The 20,310-nt window shown below is 53.6% G+C and overlaps 1 protein-coding gene across 1 annotated transcript in view; it reads left to right on the top strand.

The window, feature by feature from the left end:
• patl1 (PAT1 homolog 1, processing body mRNA decay factor) overlaps positions 1–19,290 on the top strand; it is a 51,616-nt gene extending 32,326 nt beyond the window's left edge. Inside the window, exons 9-19 of the mRNA XM_087981765.1 lie at positions 2,448–2,543; positions 5,421–5,601; positions 8,543–8,675; positions 9,538–9,635; positions 10,476–10,535; positions 12,638–12,789; positions 12,962–13,121; positions 13,933–14,076; positions 15,671–15,762; positions 18,335–18,484; positions 19,170–19,290. Coding sequence (XP_087837891.1) covers positions 2,448–2,543; positions 5,421–5,601; positions 8,543–8,675; positions 9,538–9,635; positions 10,476–10,535; positions 12,638–12,789; positions 12,962–13,121; positions 13,933–14,076; positions 15,671–15,762; positions 18,335–18,484; positions 19,170–19,191 — 1,288 coding nt within the window. The 3' untranslated portion in view covers positions 19,192–19,290. The remainder of the gene's footprint in view (positions 1–2,447; positions 2,544–5,420; positions 5,602–8,542; positions 8,676–9,537; positions 9,636–10,475; positions 10,536–12,637; positions 12,790–12,961; positions 13,122–13,932; positions 14,077–15,670; positions 15,763–18,334; positions 18,485–19,169) is intronic.
• Positions 19,291–20,310: the final 1,020 nt, after the last annotated feature.

Below are 20,310 nucleotides of genomic sequence, written 5' to 3'. Positions count from 1 at the left end.
CTCACCCCCCGCTCTCCCCCCGCTCCCCCCCCTTTCTCACCCCCCGCTCTCCCCCCTTTCTCACCCCCCGCTCCCCCCCCTTTCTCAACCCCTGCTCTCGCCCCTGCTCTCCTTCTTTCTCCCCCCTGCCCACCCTCCTTTCTCATCCTCGCTTTCCCGCCTTTCCTACCCCCTGCGCTCCTTCCCCCCTTTTCTACCCCCTGCGCTCTCTCTCCCCCCTTCCTCTCCCCCCGCGCTCTCTCTCCCCCCTTCCTCTCCCCCCGCTGTCCGCCTTTTCTCATTCCCCGCTGTTCCCCCTCTCTCTCCCTCAGTTGTCCCCGGTAAATAGGAGGATCTTTTAGTTAATAAGAGTCTGAGCCAAATACAGAGTGACAGACTTGCTCATGGTTCAGGTGGAGATGAGAAATAGTGAAGGCTAGCAACGTTTGTGGGAGTGGTGTACACGCCTTTAAGCAGTGACCACGCGGACGGATGGATTACCAAAGAAGACAAAATGGCACCTTGTTAGAAAGCAGCCATCATGAAGCAAGGCAGGAAAATCGGCCAGATGACAAGTTCATGACTGTTTCCAGGATGGTTTTTAATTTTGGAGCCAAGCAAAGAGCAAATTTTCCTCAACATGATATTGTGCAAAATGAAAGGGCGAATTAATTAACTCATTTGGCGTCACCCCTGTGTGTCAGCAACTGTAAAATGCATTGCGTTTGGATGGAGGAAGGGGGAGTCCAAGACAAATATTGTAAACTTAATGAGGGGATAGGAAGACATGCTGGCAAACTGGATCAGTGGGATAGATTAGTGGAGACTGAGCGGATGTTTAAGGGAATATTTCAGAATGGAATCGTTTCCAGTGAGACAGCGAGGGCAATTTCACCCACCATCTGTGTTGTGAGCTAATAAATGTTGAAGCAAATATCAAACACATTTGAGAGAGTTCCAAAATTTTGACCCACCCAACACAGGGTGCGGCCACTTATTTTTAAGTTCAGATGGTGAATTCAGCTCGTGACATTCCCATGTCCTTTCTGTCACCGAGGACAATACTTGGGAACCTCAGAGCTTGAGCCTGCAAGTTTCTCTCCAAGGCCCTCGCCATCCTGACTGGGAATTTTGACTTCCCGCCGAGTTTCTGAGAGGTGACTGGCTGGGTTGTAGCCCCACTCCCTACGGAAGGTTCGTCAGGCCTGTTTCAGAGGGCCCGAAGGAGTCCACCTCATTACAGCGAGACTGGATTCACGTGTAGGCCCATCCGGGGAAGAGTGGGAGGTTTCCCTTCCCGAAGTCGACCAGGTGGGCTTTTAACAATATTCAACCTTCGCTCCATGGTTGCTGTTGAAGCCTTGTTCCCAAAGCTGTGCTTTAGGCCTTTGAGCTACTAATGCAGGAAATTACCTCCACTGTCCTTTCACTGCAGGGATCCCCCGCTTTTCAAAAGCTCACTTTGCGCCACTTGGCTTTTCCGAAAGACCGACATCAGTATCTGTTTTCGCTGACCGAACGAAATCCAGAGTATTTTCGCTTTTACAAAGAAAGGCAAATTTTTTCCCACATAAATTAATGCTGCTTCCCTTCATACCATTTCGGCTTAAGAAAAGTTTCTGTGGAACGCTGTCCTTTCGGATAGCGGGGAAAGCCTGTGTCACTATTTGTGCCTGTTTTTTTGGGCCACTTTTACCATTCGTTCATGGGAATGTGAGCATCGCTGGTTAGCTCGGTTTTATTACCCAGAGAGCACGTTGTCGTGGATCTGGAGTCATAGGTAGGCCAGACCAGGTAAGGACGGCAGTCTCCTTCCCGAAAGGGCATCAGTGAACCAGGCGGGTTTTATTTGGAATTGTCGACAATGGTTTCCCACTCATGGGCTCACATTCCGATCTGCTGGGGATGGGATTCGCACTCTCACCTCCAGAGCATTACCTTTCGGGTTTTGGATGACGACGGTCCAGCAATGACACCACGACAGCTGGCCATGGAAACAGCTTGCCTCAACCTCACCGAGAGCAGATAGGGGCAGGCAGTGCTTACTGACCCAATCTGAGCAAGAGAGAAAGGTGCATTCCAGATGAGTCTGTGTCTATAAATCCGTGCAGCTTCCAAGATATGTATCCCGTCAATTTTAAAAATAAAATCCCACAGTCTCTCCAGGAGAAAGTATAGGAGACTCGCCCGGACATCATTATTAAGGTTTTGCCCCAGCAAATCCCCCAGTGGAAAACCTCATTTCCCTGTGTCTGGGAACTTCGAGCATTGCATTGTCTGCCGCGTTACGTCACTGACCAAACTTGAAATGTGTTTCCTTCGCTGGTTGGGAACACTCAGGGGTAGTGGGAATCTTCTTCAAAGTTCTCTCCAGTTTGACACCTTACTGCTTGTGAAATGTCTGTGTTTGGCCGCGATCAAGGATGTGTTCGCAAGTGACTGTTTCCTTGGCTCTCTGACGTTTCCAGGTCTTCCCAGTCCATGTTCCGGCCGGACACCACCCACCTCCACCCCCAGCACCGACGGCTCCTCAACCAACGCCTGCAGCTGCAGAACTCCAGGAAGTAAGTGACTCTCGGAAGGAAGTGGCGGCTCAGTGGTTGGCGCCGCTGCCTCCCAGCGCCAGGGACCCGGGTTCGATCCCACCCTCGGGTGACTGTTGGTGTGGGGTTTGCGTGTTCTCCCCGTGTCTGCATGGGTTTCCTCCAGGTCCTCCAGCTTCCTCCCACAGTCCAAAGATGGGCAGGTTAGGCGAATTGGCCATGCTAAATTGTCCCATAGTGCCCAGGGATGTGCAGGTTAGGCGAATTGGCCATGGTAAATTGTCCCATAGTGCCCAGGGATGTACAGGTTAGAGTAGATTGGCTGTGCTAAATTGTCCCATAGTACCCAGGGATGTGCAGGTTAGGGTGGATTGGCCGTGCTAAATTGTCCCATAGTGCCCTGGGATGTGCAGGTTAGGGTGGATTGGCCGTGCTAAATTGTCCCATAGTGCCCAGAGATGTGCAGGTTTGGGTGAATTGACCATGCTAAATTGTCCCATAGTGCCCAGGGATGTGCAGGTTAGGGTGGATTGGCTGTGCTAAATTGTCCCATAGTACCCAGGGATGTGCAGGTTAGGGTGGATTGGCTGTGCTAAATTGTCCCATAGTGCCCAGGGATGTGCAGGTTAGGGTGGATTGGCTGTGCTAAATTGTCCCATAGTGCCCAGGGATGTGCAGGTTAGGGTGGATTGGCTGTGCTAAATTGTCCCATAGTGCCCAGGGATGTGCAGGTTAGGGTGGATTGGCCATGCTAAATTGTCTCATAGTGTCCAGGGATGTACAGGCTTGGTGGGTTAGTCATGCGAAATGCAGGGTTACAACGTCGGGAGGTGGGTCTGAATGGGATGTTTTTCAGAGGGTCACTGTTGACTCGATGGCCTGCTTCCACGCTGTAGCGATTCTATGATTCTTTCCTCCTGGTTCCAGACTTCAGCAAAGGCGAGATAGGAAGTTACCGGAACAGCACCGAGTGGTGAGGGATTTCAGATTCTCCAGTAGTCGTCAGGACCAGAATCTGAGTGGGATTTTGAATGCTTTGACAGGGTGTGGGAAGGCGAAAGTGAGGACTGCAGATGCTTGAGTGTCAGTTGAAAAGTGTGATGCTGAAAAAAACGCAACAGGTCAGGCAGCGTCTGAAGAGCAGGAGAGTCGACGTTTCAGTTAGAAGCCCTTCATCAGGAGGTGAGGGGGAGATTGACCCCAATGGTGTGCGGCTCGAAGGATTTCAGTTCATGTGCAGCTCTTGGTGTGGTATGGCATGTTCGTGACAGTGAGGATTAAAGGGCAGATTTGTTTGATGCATTAAAATTCAAGAAGAGTTTTGATTAAGTAATGAGAACTTGTTTCCTATTGGGCAGAGGATTGGAAACTGGACCTCACAGGTTTAAGAGTTCTGGGTCCAGATTGCCCTGTCTGAAAAGGAAGTTCAAACGGAAGTTCAAAGAACCCTTGCAAGGTGAAAAGAGCAAGGGGTGATGAGGTCAGAAAGTTAATCCCTCTCCCTCGAGCATGCTGGGTCCAGTCCAGCCACAGACAGAAGGGCTGAGTATGTTTGTACTGATCAGAAAACAGGAGTGTTGACTTGAATGACGTGAGGAGTGGTTGAGATTTCTCTGAATGCACATTGAGGGAAGTGTGTGGCGCTAAACACGACCTTGTATCTAACTCCATGCTGTCCCTGCCTTGGGAGTGTGTGATGACACAGTGTAGGAGGACCTTGGCTGTCTGTCTCATCCCATGCTCGACCTGTCTTGGGAATGTTTGATTACAGAGTGTAGAGGTAGCATGGCTCTCTATCTCATCCCCCATTGCCCCTGCTTTAGGATGGTTTGATTATATGGTGGAGAGAGAACAGGGCTCTCTGCCTCACCCCATGCTAGAACTGTCTTGGGAGGGTTTGATCACACAGTGCAGAAGGAGCTTGGCTCTCAATCTCACCCCATGCTAGACCTGCCTTGGGTGTTTGATGCACTAGCGGGGATTTTACCCCCCACCTTGGACCACAAACCCATCCTTGGGGATAATGTACTAGCTATTGAGACATTAAGGCAAGGCCCCTCACTGTTATCGATAGGGACCGACTTGGACTTACCATCCCTCACTTATCAGCAATGCCAAAGTTTGCACTCTGCAAGTGAACGGATAAACCGGTCTTCCTGCAACTTTGTTCCCAATCAGTGAGAATGTTGCTGGATTTGTTGCCTCTTTCAGAAAGCAGGGCAGGTGGAGTGGCCATATCAATGCCTGGTCCGAAGCACCAAGGGGACGTGGGAATGCAGAACCACAATCAATTCACTGAATACAGAGGAACCTCGATTATCTGAATTTCGGATTATCCGGACAAGATTCCAAAAACCCCATACTTAGCTAAACTGTGTTATCCGGCATTTGTTTGTCCGAAGAAAATATTCCCCGCCGTGTCGTTCAGATAATCGAGGTTCCTCGGTATGGTGTCATCCCGGATGTCAAGTTCACAATCCACAGAGCGATTGTTTCACCTCTGTCTGTCTCACGCACACTTCGCACCTTATGTTTTTTTCTCGGTGTCTACCTCTTGCTCTCTCTGCCTCTGCCTCTCTCTGTCTCTGTCTCTCGCTCTCTCTGTCTCTGCCTCTCGCTCTCTCTGTCTCTGCCTCTCGCTCTCTCTGTCTCTGCCTCTCGCTCTCTCTGTCTCTGCCTCTCGCTCGCACTCTCTGCCTCTCGCTTGCTCTCTCTCTGCCTCTCGTTCTGTCTGTCTCTGTGCCCCTCGCGCTCTCCGCCCCTCGCGCCCTCCGCCCCTCGCGCTCTCCGCCCCTCGCGCTCTCCGCCCCTCGCGCCCTCCGCCCCTCGCGCCCTCCGCCCCTCGCGCCCTCCCGCTCTCTCTGCCTCTCGCTCTCTCTGCCTCTCGCTCTCTCTCAGTCAACACAGAGGTCAGAATGGTTCTGGAGGAGACAGGCACAGCAGGGGCAGCTATCACGAGCAGGCGAAGAAGGACCCCTACAGCAACCTGATGACCCAGCGTGAGAAGGAATGGGTCAGCAAGATCCAAATGATGCAGCTGCAGAGCGCTGACCCCTACCTGGACGATTACTACTATCAGGTACAGAGGGCGGGGGCTCTCATTGGCACTTTGGGGGGATGCCAGCTCAGTGCCAGGTTAGCTTCTTAAGGAACATCAGTACTGAGAGTACTGCGTTCAGTTCTGGTCAACACATTACAGGAAGGATGTGGCAGCTTTGGAGAGGGCGTAGAAGCGGTTTAGCAGGATGCTGCCTGGATCAGAGGCTAAGAGCTACAAGGAGAGGCGAGAAAATCTCGGGTTGCTTTCTCCGGAGCGGTGGAGGCTGAGGGGGACTTGATAGAAAATTATGTAAAATTATGAGATTCATAGACAAGAATTGACAGTCAAGAGTCTTGTTACCAGTGTTGAGATGTCAAATACTTGGGGGCAGACCTTTAAGTGAGCGGAATGCAAAGGAGGCGTGAGGGGCAAGTTTGTTTTACACGGAGCGTGGTAGGGGTCGAGAACAGTCTGCCAGAGGTGGTGGTGGAGTCAGATATGATAGGCTTATTTAAGGGCCTTTTAGATTAGCACATGAATATGCAAGGAATGGACGGATATGGACCAATGGCATGCAGAAGGGATTGGTTTAGTTTGGTGTCATGTTCGGCGCAATATCGTGGGTCGAACGACCTGTTGCTGTGCTGTACTGTTCTATTTTTACGGTTCTATCACCATTAGGAGGGGGTTGGAGTTGGGGAGAGACCAAAATTACAGTCCATAAATACACATAATCATGAGAAATCAATCCAGCTCTGACTTGAGGGTAAACCGGGGCGATGTTCTGGCCCTGGATACAAAAAGAGAAAGTGCTGGAAAATCTCAGCAGGTCTGGCAGCATCTGTCAGGAGAGAAAAGAGCTGACGTTTCGAGTCGAACTGACCCTTTGTCAAATCTTAATAAAGGGAGAAATTGAGACGTATTTATACTCGGCTAAGAGAAGGTGAGTCATGGCTCCAGATGCAAAGGTAGCAATAAAGAGGTGATAATGACAGTGCATAGAGAGATTATAGGGAGATTAGGAGCTGCGAATGACCAAGGCTGAAGCCTGTGCTATGTGATAAAATATGTGGGGGATGGGAGGGGAATGGGTGAAGCTGGCCCTGGATGGTGCTCAGCACAGCTTTACAAGGATCAGGGGGTTAAATTCGTGAGCAATGATGAGGCCTTCATACTCTCGAATATAGATGGTTAAGGGATGATTCATTCGAGGTCTTCAGGATATAAACTGGGAAAGACACGGTGGATAAAGACAAAGTATTTTTGGTTGTTGCCTGGGGTTGGAGGGTTTGAGCTATAGGGAGAGGATGAATAGGCTGGGGCTGTTTTCCCTGGAGCGTCGGAGGCTGAGGGGTGACCTTATAGAGGTTTATGAAATCATGAGGGGCATGGATAGGGTAAATAGGCCAAGGGCTGGGGGAGTCCAAAACTAGGGCATAGGGTGAGAGGGGAAAGGGACCTTAAGGGGCAATGTTTTCACACACACGGTGGTGTGTGTATGGAATGAACTGCCAGAGGAAGTGGTGGAGGCGAGTACAATTGCAACATTTAAAATACATTTCAACGGGCATATGGTTAGGAAAGGTTGGAAGGGGTAGGGACCAGATGCTGCAAATCGGAGTTGATGAATTTAGGTTATTGGTCGGCATGGGTGAGTTGGACCGAAGGGCCTGTTTTTGTGCTGTATGACTCTGACACTGGTTGAAGATTCTAGGTGTCGGGGGTCTGGTCGAACAGCGAGGCCATTCAGAAGAGATGGTGAGAAAATACTTCGACAAGTGAAATCTAGGAGAGGTTCAGAACAGCAGTCGATGCAAATTGTGTTGTTCCGTTTAAATCTGAGGCATGTGTTTATTATTAAGCTAATGTATCAAGGTATCTGCGCCCAAGATGGGCCATGGATCAGCCATGATCCTACTGAATGGTGGAGCAGACTTGAGGGGCTGAATGGCCTCCTGTTACAACACAGGGTAAACCCCCCTCTCGCCCATTTAATTTAAACCAACAACACTGAAAAGATTTACCCCATGCAGTAATCTGTGAACATTTGATAAACGCCGGGAACTATTTAAAGTAAAAATTAACAACTTTGTTTCTTAAAGTATAACTGAGAATAATTAACTAACAACTATTTACAACTCCTTCCTCGAATCTAGCTTTTACTTTTCCTTCAGTGATACTCGACCGATAAAACCCCAGAGTAAGATTTACCAAAAATTCAAATTTCAAAACCAGGCAGCTGTCGAATCCTCTTTTTGTGTCTTCCTCTGTAGATTTGCTCTCAAGGTCCAAATCGATGTTTTTTTTCTCTCTGTGCAAACTCCTTCTCTGGACAGGTACCTCCCAGAGAGTTGTGACTGGCAGCCTACATCTGTTGGTCTTTTGGCAGTTCTCTCTCAACTGTTCAACTTTCCCCAGTTGTATACCCCTAAAGCATCGGATTGTGTCATTTGCTTTTAACATTGTCAATATGCTCAATTCAAAGCTGATTGGAGTTTACGTTTTTTGGGGGTGGGGGGTATAATTGAAAGGCATTTGGATGGGTATATGAATAGGAAGGGTTTGGAGGGATATGGGCCGGGTGCTGGCAGGTGGGAATAGATTGGGTTGGGATATCTGGTTGGCATGGGCGGGTTGGACCGAAGGGTCTGTTTCCATGCTGTACATCTCTATGACTCTAGTTTGAATTTGTTTTTGTCTCCAGGAAAGCAGCTACTCTAGCTGCTGCACCAAAGGTTTACCTTGTCTCTTGTTCCAAACACTTGTTGTCTGGTAGTTCTGCTAGCTTTAAACTCTCTGAAAGGTACAGTACCCCTACATCTTCATAGCACCCCTCCTCCTGTTGCTATATTGTTGCTGTTTTAAGCCGTGACTGAGACTGGCTTTGTGTTCCAGGTTTGTATTTCTCACCAGCTGTGGCTTGATCCCCACTGCCTTCTGTGCTGACCTCTTGCCCCGGCATTGCTCTCTCCTGCTGTAGAACTACTTTGAGAGGCTGGAGAAGAAGCAGGCGGCCCTGGACCTGAGCAACGAGGGACCCCGCAAGGAGAAGAAGGAGCGCATGAAGCTGATCACGCCACAGGTCGCCAAGCTGGAGCACATCTACCGGCCAGGTAAATCGACCGTTCCGAGCTCAGTTTGTCGGGAGGACGCGTGGACCCCCTCCTGCACTCTGTCAATTCCCTGCGGCACTTTTAGCACCCTCTCCCCGATCCCCCGGCTGCAACATCTCGCTCTCAGAAAGCACCCCAGAGTGGAGAGGCCACCCCCTCTGCCAACTCCCCACCAAGACCCATCCAGAGTGCTGCCAGCACCAGCCTCAAGGGGTGATGGGAAAGGTCATCCCCAAGTTAGGCCAATCGCTTTGGATTTGCCTCTCGCCTTTCAGCCTCAGAGTGGCAGACCGGTGGCATTTCATCTGGGAATTCTATAAGTTCAGAACCCAGGAAGCCAAGGGAGGAAATAAAACTCGGGGCATTCAGAGATAGGGAGGGTGGTAGGAGGTGACAGATAGGGAGGGATGTAGGGGCTGGAGAAGGTGACAGAGATAGGGAGGGCTGTAATGGCTGTTTCCTTGGGGATTTAGCCTCTGGATTTAGAGAGAGTCCTCACAAGAAGAGCACTTGTGTGGAATGATAATTTCACCATTAAAGAGCTGCAATTGACAAAACCTTGAGCTGCCTGACTGGGGGCGCGTCCGACAATCAGTGGACAGTCAATGGCTGGCACTCAACCCTTAATCCTGATGTAATCCCCATCTTGCCGGCGTTCCTTCTCTGTCCCTGGGTGCGAATCCTGAAACTCCTTGCCCAGTACTTTCTGGTTAGCCACAGGACCAAGGGACTCTCTCAGTCGGGGAAGGCAGGTTGCCTCTCGGCACCGCCAGGGTGGTGTGGGCCGGGGAACGGAATGCTCGGCCCGTCCGTGCCACGCCCTGCCAGCTGCCACTGCTAATGGCCATCTCATTGGTTACAGTGCAGTTTGAGGGCTCCCTGGGTAAACTCACCGTGTCCAGTGTGAACAACCCTCGCAAGATGATCGATGCCGTGGTGACGACGCGCTCGGACGACGACGTGAGTTGAATACCGTCTTGCTTTCTCCATCTTTGCTTTTCCATCCCTGACCCACGGTTCCACACCCCGTCATCCGTGGAGCCCTTGCTCAACTTCCCACCAATCAGGCGGCATTGTCCGTGAGGGGGGCCACGCATTGAGAGTGGTGTTCCGTGGGGGTGACGCTGTGAAAGACCATCAAACCATTGGAGGATGCGTGTTTACATTCTGCTGGAGATCTGTGTTCGAAAGCAGGGTCTAAGGGCGTCACCCTGCAGGGTGGGCGAGGGCACATTATATCTGGAGTCCTCCCTCCGATGGCGCTGCTTGAGGGTGGTGTTGGGGCCAGGCGCGTCAGTGGTTATCTTGAAATCTCCCTCGCGAGTACACTATGCGAGGGACAGGGGCTGGGCCTCGAAGGTTGTAGTTTTATTTGAAGAGTTCCCTTGCATTGTCCCGAGGGTCACTGGTCTCTCAGAGACCACCCAGCTGGCAGCGTCACACTGGGAAGGATCGGGAGGATGGGTGCAGCAGAAGATCTTCTCTCGAGGCAGGGCGAGGGGGGATAGTATTGAAGATTTGCAGCTATCCCCTTCCCCGGCAGCTTGCCTCTCCTGTGCATTGTGGAGGGGTGTGGGGGGGGGGAAGGCAGGTCCATTCAGAGACCACCCTCGCACAGACATCGTCCAGGTTGGAGGAGGGAGCAAGTTTGCAGTTCGCTCGCCCTGTGAGACCTGCGTTGTACGATAGGGTCAGGGAGTGAGAGCGGCGGGGTGGGGGGGGGAGAATGGGGGGGGGGCTGCAAACGATGCATTTCATTTCTCTGACCCTTCTCCCCATCTCAACATCTTGCCCTTTTAGGAGACAAAAGAGAAGCAAGTCAGGGATAAGAGGCGGCAGACTCTCTTCACCATCGAGCGGGTAAGTGCTCTCCCACCCAGTGGACATCTGGTTTGGGTGGGCCTTTGGGACTGGCATCAATGCCATGCGTGCCAGAGTCAGTATTTGATGCCTCCCACCGTGTCTCTTGCACCCTTCCTCCCCCCGCCCATATTACTGATGATATCTTGACTGATGTTCATCCAGCTGCCTCCCTGTCACTCAACTACGGGATCTCTTCTCATGGGTAAATCCAGCTTTCTCACCTTGTCCATCAGTGAACTCCCCCCCAACCCCCCCCCCCATCTCCTGCTCGGTCAACCCCTCAAGCACCTTGTGTGAATGGCATTCCATTCACCACCTTCTCGCCTACTCCGTCACACCCCCATCCCTTTCCCAAGCTGCTCTGTGCACGGCGCATGGTACTGTTGATCCATAATAAGGGAGCCTGGTGTAGGTCTTGCTTACCCCCTGTGACATGACTATCTCTATCTCTCTCTCTCTCTCTCTCTCTCTCTCTCTCTCTCTCTCTCCCCTCTCTATCTCTCCTCTCTATCTCTCTGTCTCTCCTCTCTACCTCTCTGTCTCCTCCCTATCTCTGTCTCCCCTCTCTCTGTCTCCTCTCTCTGTCTGTCTCTCTGACTGTCTCTGTCTGACTGTCTGTCTGTCTCCCCTCTCTCACTTTCTGTCTCCTCTCTCTCGCTCTCTGTCTGTCTCTCTCTGTCTGTCTGTCTCTCTCTGTCTGTCTGTCTCTCTCTCTCTCTCTGCCTGCCTCTCCCTCTCTGCCTGCCTCTCCCTCTCTGCCTGCCTCTCCCTCTCTGCCTGCCTCTCCCTCTCTGCCTGCCTCTCCCTCTCTGCCTGCCTCTCCCTCTCTGCCTGCCTCTCCCTCTCTGCCTGCCTCTCCCTCACTGCCTGCCTCTCCCTCTCTGCCTGCCTCCCCCTCTCTGCCTGCCTCCCCCTCTCTGCCTGCCTCCCCCTCTCTGCCTGCCTCCCCCCCCTCTCTGCCTGCCTCCCCCTCTCTGCCTGCCTCCCCCTCTCTGCCTGCCTCCCCCTCTCTGCCTGCCTCCCCCTCTCTGCCTGCCTCCCCCTCTCTGCCTGCCTCCCCCTCTCTGCCTGCCTCCCCCTCTCTGCCTGCCTACCCCTCGCGTGGTCTCTCTGTCTCCTCTCTCTCTCTCTCTCTGTCTCTCTCTGTCTCTCTTCATTCTCTCTCTCTCTCTCTCTCTCTCTCTCTCTCTCTGTCTGTCTGTCTGTCTGTCTCCTCTCTGTCTGTCTGTCTGTCTCCTCTCTCTCTCTCTTGCTGTCTGTCTCTCTTGCTGTCTGTCTCTCTTGCTGTCTGTCTCTCTTGCTGTCTGTCTCTCTTGCTGTCTGTCTCTCTTGCTGTCTGTCTCTCTCGCTGTCTGTCTCTCTCGCTGTCTGTCTCTCTCGCTGTCTGTCTCTCTCGCTGTCTGTCTCTCTCGCTGTCTGTCTCTCTCGCTGTCTGTCTCTCTCGCTGTCTGTCTCTCTCGCTGTCTGTCTCTCTCGCTGTCTGTCTCTCTCGCTGTCTGTCTCTCTCGCTGTCTGTCTCTCTCGCTGTCTGTCTCTCTCGCTGTCTGTCTCTCTCGCTGTCTGTCTCTCTCGCTGTCTGTCTCTCTCTCTCTCTCGTTGTCTCTTTCTCTCTCTCTGTCTGTCGTCTCTCTCTCTCTGTCTGTCTCTCTCTCTCTCTCTGTCGTCTCTCTCTCTCTGTCGTCTCTCTCTCTCTGTCTGTCGTCTCTCTCTCTCTGTCTGTCGTCTCTCTCTCTCTGTCTGTCGTCTCTCTCTCTCTGTCTGTCGTCTCTCTCTGTCTGTCTGTCGTTCCTCTCTCTCTCTGTCTGTCGTCTCTCTCTCTCTGTCTGTCGTCTCTCTCTCTCTGTCTGTCGTCTCTCTCTCTCTGTCTGTCGTCTCTCTCTCTCTGTCTGTCGTCTCTCTCTGTCTGTCTGTCGTCTCTCTCTGTCTGTCTGTCGTCTCTCTCTCTCTGTCTGTCGTCTCTCTCTCTCTGTCTGTCGTCTCTCTCTCTCTGTCTGTCGTCTCTCTCTCTCTGTCTGTCATCTCTCTCTCTCTGTCTGTCGTCTCTCTCTCTCAATCACTCCCTGCGTCTCCCTGTTTTGATCCGACCTGTCTCCCTTCAGACGTACAGCTTGGTGCTGGAGGTGCAGGACTTGGAGAAGAAGTTCCTGCAGGTGAGTGAGGAGGAGCGACCTGTCGTGCTGGAACACCGTAAGGCCAAGATCGCGCTGATGTACGAGAACTTGCGAGGGAAGCAGCCTCCCAGCTCCGACAGGTGGGCCTCTGCCTGTGTCTGCGCGAGAGCGTGGGCGGTGGGTTCACTGGGGAGGGGGGTGGGAAGGCACTGAGGCATTGTGAGGGGGTGTTGTTGTTTATAGTCCTGCTGTAACCTGCTCCCTGTGCCTCCCCCCCCCCCCCCCCCCCCCTCCCCCCTCCCCCCCACGCAGAGTCAGCGACGACCATTTTGTGCAGGTCATGTGCATCCGTAAGGGCAAGCGCCTGGCTGCCAAGGTCCTCCTGTTCCTGAGCACGGAGCAGGCTGCCAATGTGGTGTTGGCCACTGCCCGCAACCTCCCGTACCTGGTCAAGAAGGACAGCCAGGATGAGGTGAGTGACCGCCCCCCTGGGGGTGGTGGGGGGTAGGGGAGAGTGCGGCTGCCGTGTCCGGAGGTGAGGTCAACAGTCTGTAGTGTCCGATGGTGCTCCGCCTCGGGACGGCGGTGTGGTGAGGGGTCAAGGGTCGGCCTGAGGAGCGTACCCCTTGGTGTCGGGGGGTGGGGGGGGGGGGCGAGACATGACGTATATTCAGCAGAGATTAAAAGATCGGATTTGCAAGGCGTCACATAAGTTCCAACGCTGCAAGGGTGGTCCCGTGCATTGCGAGCCAGGGGCTGACCGTTAAAGGGCCCGGGCTTGGCCGTTGAGGATGGCAATGTGGAGAAATGGCTTCCCCGGCAACTCTGTGCCTCGGAGAAGGGTTGAGGCCAGGAAGGTTGTCCGCTTTCGCGCAGGAGGTGGACCTGCGACGTGGGGACGAAAAGACGGTGCTGGATGATCGTATCGAACAGGGGGGGGGAGAGGACGGAATGGCCTCTGTGTTCCATGTTCAGTTAATGTCAAGTCAGCCTGTGAGTGCAGTGTGCTATCACCAACCCCACACCACCCACTTAACCTCGCATTTCCCACCCCCAGCTTGTGTTTCACTTTAAGCAAAGAGGGCTTGTAATGGATTGCACTCCCAGAGCCCTGGGATTAGGCTGGGGGTGGGGCGGAGGTGGGTGTGGCGGGTTTGAGAGAGCGGGGTGGGGGGTGGGGGTTGGGGGTTGGATCTCGGATCTCAGCGACATGTGCCTGAGGGAGGCTTTGTGCTGCCTGCCCTCCCCCGTCCTGTCAAGCTGCTGCCTTGCTTTGCCTCCAGGTGCTACCCTGTCTGACTGAGGCCTGCTCCATCCTGGTCAGCCGGCTCCCGTCCAGCGCCCTGACTGAGCTGCTCCAGCAGCTGACAGGATCCACTCCGTCCGGACAACCCGGGAACCACTTCCCCACCATCCTGCAGAACAAGGTACCGGCACCGGGCAAGGGGTGTGGAGGAGCGGTGCCAGGTGGCTATGGGGCTGCGTGGGTATACCTGGCACTGATCGGAAACGGATTGGGGGAGGAGGAGGGAGGGGTAAACAGGCACAAGAATGGGGAACGGGCACAATCTGACAGGCTGCGCGGGGGTGTAAGGCATAGGGAGGGGGTGACGGAGCTAGGAAGGGGATGTAGGGGCTGGAGTCAGTGACAGATCGAGAGGGGTGTAGGGGCTGGAGGGGATTACAGAGATAGGGAGGGATGTAGGGGCTGGAGTCAGTGACAGATCAAGAGGGGTGTAGGGGCTGGAGGGGGGGTTCCACAGATAGGGAGGGGGTGTAGGGGCTGGAGGAGGTTAGAGAGATAGGGAGGGGGTGTAGGGGCTGGAGGGGGGTTCCACAGATAGGGAGTGATGTAGGGTCTGGAGGAGGTTACAGAGGTAGGGAAGGGGTTACAGGGTCTGGAGGGGGTTACAGAGATAGGGAAGGAGTGTAGGGGCTGGATGGGGTGATGGAGGTAGGGAGAGGGTATAAGGGCCGGAGGCAGTTAGAGATAGGGAGAGTGTGTAGGGGCTGGAGCGAGGGGCGACAGAGTCAGAGTTCAATATGTGAGGGAGGGTCTGCCCCATTGGGGGGTCAGTACGTGAGGGAGGGTCTGCCCCGTCGGGGGGTCAGTACGTGAGGGAGGGTCTGCCCCGTCAGGGGGTCAGTACGTGAGGGAGGGTCTGCCCCGTCAGGGGGTCAGTACGTGAGGGAGGGTCTGCCCCGTCAGGGGGTCAGTACGTGAGGGAGGGTCTGCCCCGTCAGGGGGTCAGTACGTGAGGGAGGGTCTGCCCCGTCAGGGGGTCAGTACGTGAGGGAGGGTCTGCCCCGTCAGGGGGTCAGTGTGAAAGGGAGCTCTCTGTCGGCGGGCGACCGGTCTGTGAATCCCGTGTGACGGAGTCTGTTCGTGAAGGGGCGGCAAGCCGAGGAAGGATCTGCTGTATCAGAGGGATGGGAATATCCCACTCCTGGGGACAGGTGTCGGGGCATTATTGGCAGTGCCGTGGCCAGTGTTGGTCACTCAGCCTCCCTCTAACCTGGTTCATGGTGGGAGGATCACCTGGCTGCTTTAAATCTTTTTGTTAAGTAGCAGGCCGTCAGTTACTGCAGTGGTAACGTTGAAGGATTCCATCGGCTGTTTAGTTTTGTTCATCCGCATGACATGGGCGTCACTAGCTGGCCCAGCTATTATTGCCCATCCCTAATTGCCCCAGAGGGCCGTTAAGAGCCCACCACATTGCTGTGGGTCTGGAGTCACGTGAAGGTCAGACCAGATACTGACGGCAGCTTCCCACCCTGAAGGGCCTGGTGGGATTTTGTAGCAAAGGACCCGTGGTCATCATGAGACTCTTAATCCCACATTTTAATTTTTTAAAAGTTAAATTTAAATTGCGCTGTGTGCCGTGATGTGGCCCCTGGGTCTCTAAGTGAACAGCCCAGTGAGAGTACCGCTTGACCGTCACCTCGCTGAGGTGCTCAGAGTGCCGGAACGTGACCGCGGGCTGTGTTTCCTGTCTGAACGATTGTGAATTGTTTCGGCAGTTCGGCCTGACCTTGTTCTACATGATCCTGAGCCAAGGGGAGAGGCTGCAGAGCTCAGAGGCGTCGAGCGAACTCATGCAGGACAACCGGTGGTGAGTGCGTTGGATTTCATTGCCTGCCCCCACCCAGCCAGGGGTTCGGTTCCCGTCCCAGACTGCGCTGCTGTCTCGGCGTGCCGGGGTTGGCGGGGAGCTGTCACACCCATCTTCCTAGAGTGTCGTGTCCCAGCTCTTAAATTCATGTCACGGAACGCGATGCCAAGGGGAGAATATCCTGTGTACTTGAGATTTGGAGGTGCCAGCATTGGACTGGGGGGGACAAAGTCAAAAATCCCACAACACCAGGTTATAACCCAACAGGTTTATTTGGAAGCACTAGCTTTCGGAGCGCTGCTCCTCCATCAGGTGGTTGAAGCAGAAGCACTCCGAAAGCTAGTGCATCCACATGTACCTGTTGGATCATAACCTGGTGTTGTATATATTTGAGTAATAGTTGATCTCATGTCAAAATCGACCCTCTATTTTTGGCCAAATGACCTGGAATTTCCCAGACATCTCGTGTAAAACTCAACCCTCGTTCTTCACAGATAACAGACGCACGTGTATGCGTCAGCACAGCTGTCATGTTGCGCTCCAGTATTCCAGTCTGCCGGTTCTTCCGCCCTGCTCCCAGTCCTCTAGCTGTTGTCTTCAGCTCCGGGTTTTCAGAGTTACCATAATTTATTTGTTTTATTATTCATTTAGAGATGAGTTAGGCTTCTGCTAATGACACAGTATGAATTTAGACGGGCACCAATTTCAGCCCCTCAAAAATAGTTGACCCCATAAATTTAACCGTAAAAAGTAGTCATAAAAATTCAACTATTACTCAAGTATGAATGGCATGCAAATCTGCTTCTGGGAAAAGCAGACTGGAGAGCAGCAGACACAAATCCTCGAATCACCCAGGGTCAAAACAAGGAGGCAGAACTAAAAGCACTCAGTCTGACTACGGGCAGCACTGTGAGAAGGTGAATTGATGGCTGTACTGGATGTACAAGAGGAACCTCGATTATCCAAACGACACAGGCAGCGAGTGTTTCGTTCCGTTAATCAAATGCCGGATGACGTGGTTTAGCCAAGCATCAGGACCTTGTTCGGATAATCCGAAATTTGGATGACCGAATGCCGGATAATCGAGGGCCGTCCATAAACAGCTATGATGCAATTGTCACAGTGGACATGTGGCTCCAGGGCAACCAAGCCAGGAATTGGAATATTATGGAATGGTATAGTGGACAGTAAAGGAGGTTATCTGGAAATGTAGTGAGATCTCAGTCAACTGGGCTAGTGGGCTCAGGAAAGACAGATGGAGTTGAATTTGGATAAATGCAAGGTGCTGCATTTAGGTGGGTCAAACCAGGGCAGGATTTATGCAGTCAACACGAGGGCCTCAAGAAGTATTATAGAACACAGAGACCGAAAGGTACGGGTTCACAGCTGCATGGAAGTGGTGTCGCAGGCAGGCAGGGTGGTGAAGAAGGCTTCCGGCATACTTGCTTTCATCAGTCAGAGCGTTGAGTTGGGAACGTCGTGTCACGGCTGCCGAAGACATTGGTCAGGCCACATTTGGAGCACTGCATAACATCCTGTTCACCCTGCTGTAGGATGGCTGTTATTAAACTGGAAAGAGTGCAGAAAAGATTTACAGGTATGCAAACCTTTATCCGAAATCCTTGGGGCCAGCAGTTCTTCGGGAGTTCAGAATAAATGATGTTTTCACAGAGGAATTAAAAAAATAATAATTTCCTCACAGCAGGCGCGCGGATAAATAGTATGAGCACTGAGGCACAATTGACACCTGTCGGTGCTGGGCCACGCCGTCACGTCACATCTGAGTGACGTGGTTCGAGTGAGTGTGGTGGTGGGTCGTGTTTGCACTCCTTGAAAAAAAATTCGGATTTCGGAATTTCAGGTAAAGGAATGTGTACCTGTACGAGGGTGCGACCTGGACTGGAAGATTTGTGTTAGAAGGAGAAGCTGGATAGTCTGGGGCTCTGTTCCCTGAAGCACAGGAGACTCTGAGGGGGTGACCCTGTTATTATTAGAGGTCTATGAAATCGTGAGAGGCATTGGTAAGGTAGATAGCGGACAGCTTCTCCCTGGCTGAGGGGAGTCTGAAGCCAGAGGGCATAGGTTCAAGGTGAGAGGGGAGGGTCAGAAAAGGGTTCAGAGGGACAGTTGTTTCACGCAGAGGGTGGTGAGTGTCTGGAGCGGTCTGCTCGAGGTAATGATGGAGGTTGGAACAATGTTGTCATGTAAGAAAGGTTTAGACACATGGATGGGATAGGTACAGAAGGATATGGGGGTCAAGATCAGAGTGGTGACCAAACGCAGACAGGTCAGGCTAGTTTAGTTGCGAAAACTGGATAGCATGGGCAAGTTGGGCCGAAGGGCCTATTGCCATGCTGTAATCCTCTGTGACTGTGGGAAGGAGAGAGTGGCAGTGGGGCAAAGGAACTGGCAGTGGCCTGAATCAGGCGCTCGGTCGTGTTTGAAAGGGATTGGGATTGGGAGGTGGGTGGTGGACCTGTTTGAATCAAGCCGCCTCCCCCCCCCCCCCCAGACTTTCGTAAGTCTGATTCAACCCCCTCCCCTCCTCTAATGCGCTTTCCTTCCTGTCCAGGACAGAACTGGTGTTTGCCGTGATCCGGGTGCTGCTGAAGGTGCCGCAGGCCTCGCTGGCCAAACCGTCGTTTGTGCCCACAAATCTCCTGACGCTGTTCTCTCACTACGTTGACCGGCAGACGCTGAGCCTGCTGGAGTCAAAATTACAGTGAGTATCAGACGGGGGGACCGGAGTGCCGGGAAGCGAGGAGGAAGCTGCTTTTCACACACCCCACCTCGGGGTGTTCCAAAGCTCCACGGCAAACGTTGGTGGACAAACGGGATGTGAGGGCAGGCAGTTAGGCCCCTGCTTGTCCATTGGTTGGAGCGATGGCCGATCGGCATCCCCTTGCCCATTACAACCCAGTCCCCACGTCCCTCGATTCCCTTTCAGGAAGGAGATCGGATGTGTGACTGTGGACCCCGAGTGGCTGACCTCTCCGTGCTGTGCGTAATGGCCGTGCGAGCCACTTGGATCCGGGGCAGCTGCTGGGGGGAGGGTGGAAACTTTGGGCACAGCCGGAACTGCCCACGTCGCATTGACAGAACAAAGAGCACCCGCAAATGAAGCCGACCCGCCCCAACCCGATACGTGCCAAGCTCCCGAACCCAAAAATCCCATCGGGCCCATTCCCGGCCGGCTGGGGGTCCACATGCCCCCCCTTCAGGGACTGTGAATTGCAAAAACAAAATTCTCTGTCCTCCTGCCCTCCTCACAACCTCACGCCCCCAGCTAGTGTTTGTTCTGAAAACATGTGGCCGGCCTCGATCGGTGCCACTGACGTTCTTTCTCTTCTGTCTGTCTCTCTCTCTGTCTCCCCCCATACTCCCTCCTCCCCTCTCCCTCATGGCAGGTTGTCCGGGAAACCGCGGTAGAAAAGGGAGGGGGAGGACGCCGTGGAGTCGACGCCAATCAGCCAGCCGGCGGCCAATTGCCATTCGTGGGTGGGCATGGGTTGCCGGTGACTGCCAAAGGGGTGGGGAGGGGGGGCGTGGGCGGGCGGGGGAGTTGGGCAAGAGCTGACGAGTGGCTTCTCATCCGGAACATTCCAACTTTATTGTTCTGAGGCCCCGGGTGGGTGGGGAGGGAATTGTGGGAGTGGGTGAGGGGGATACGTGGAGGGAGGAAAAGGAGGGGGAGGGGCGCAGAGAGGCGGTTACTTTGAGTCCCCCACCCCACCCATCCCGGGCGGGTCTCCGCATGCAGAGACCGAGTGAGCATCCTGTGGGATCTCCCTGTGCCATCCCCTCACACCCTCTGTCCCCCAGGTTATCCCCAGATTCCCCCATCTCCCAATGAATTGGCATCCCAATGGCCTCCCCCGGGGCTCACAGTGGTACAGTCTGACTGTGGGTCTGTCAGGTTCCCTCGTGGATGCAATTCATCTGGGGAGGGGTTGGGGGAGGGAGGGGGAAGGGGAAGGTGTGGTAAGCAGGTTTTGGGGGATGAAGTGAAGCGCATCCTCCCACCGCGATTGAGCTTCCACCCCAGACTTACCCTGGTTTTTATACCCGCTGTACCAAGGGGCTGCCCTTCCCCGCTCCCTTTCCTACCGGGGAGGGAGAGGGGAGGGACCTGCTTTGAGCAGCATTTATTTGGTGTTAAGGCTGTGGTAGGAAGATCTGGAAGGAGCAGAGTTGGTGCGGGAGGAGATGGCCTGGTGGGACGGCTCTATGATGGGCCCCATGTCTCCAGGAGACAGATGATACTGGAGCTGCTTTGCACAACGCTCAGTTGCACACTGTCACACATTCACGCATGCACACAGTCACCCTCAGTCCCGTGCTCTCGCAATCACTTGCACTCGCACACTCACAGGCGCACAAACACTCATACGCAGTCACACATCCACAGTCTCTGTCTCTCTTTCCCCCTCTCTCTCACGCACACTCGCATACACACGCACCCCCTAATGCGCACCCTCCCACACGGTCTTCATGCAAAACCCATCTACTCTTGACTCTCTCGGTTTGCCCTCCTCCCCACGTGGCTCA

Source organism: Chiloscyllium plagiosum, unplaced genomic scaffold (genome assembly GCF_037043375.1).
Source record: "Chiloscyllium plagiosum isolate Xiang-an unplaced genomic scaffold, Cpla_swu_hap1 HiC_scaffold_40, whole genome shotgun sequence".
Lineage (NCBI taxonomy): Eukaryota > Metazoa > Chordata > Chondrichthyes > Orectolobiformes > Hemiscylliidae > Chiloscyllium > Chiloscyllium plagiosum.
This window is presented reverse-complemented; position numbering and strand designations above follow the sequence as displayed.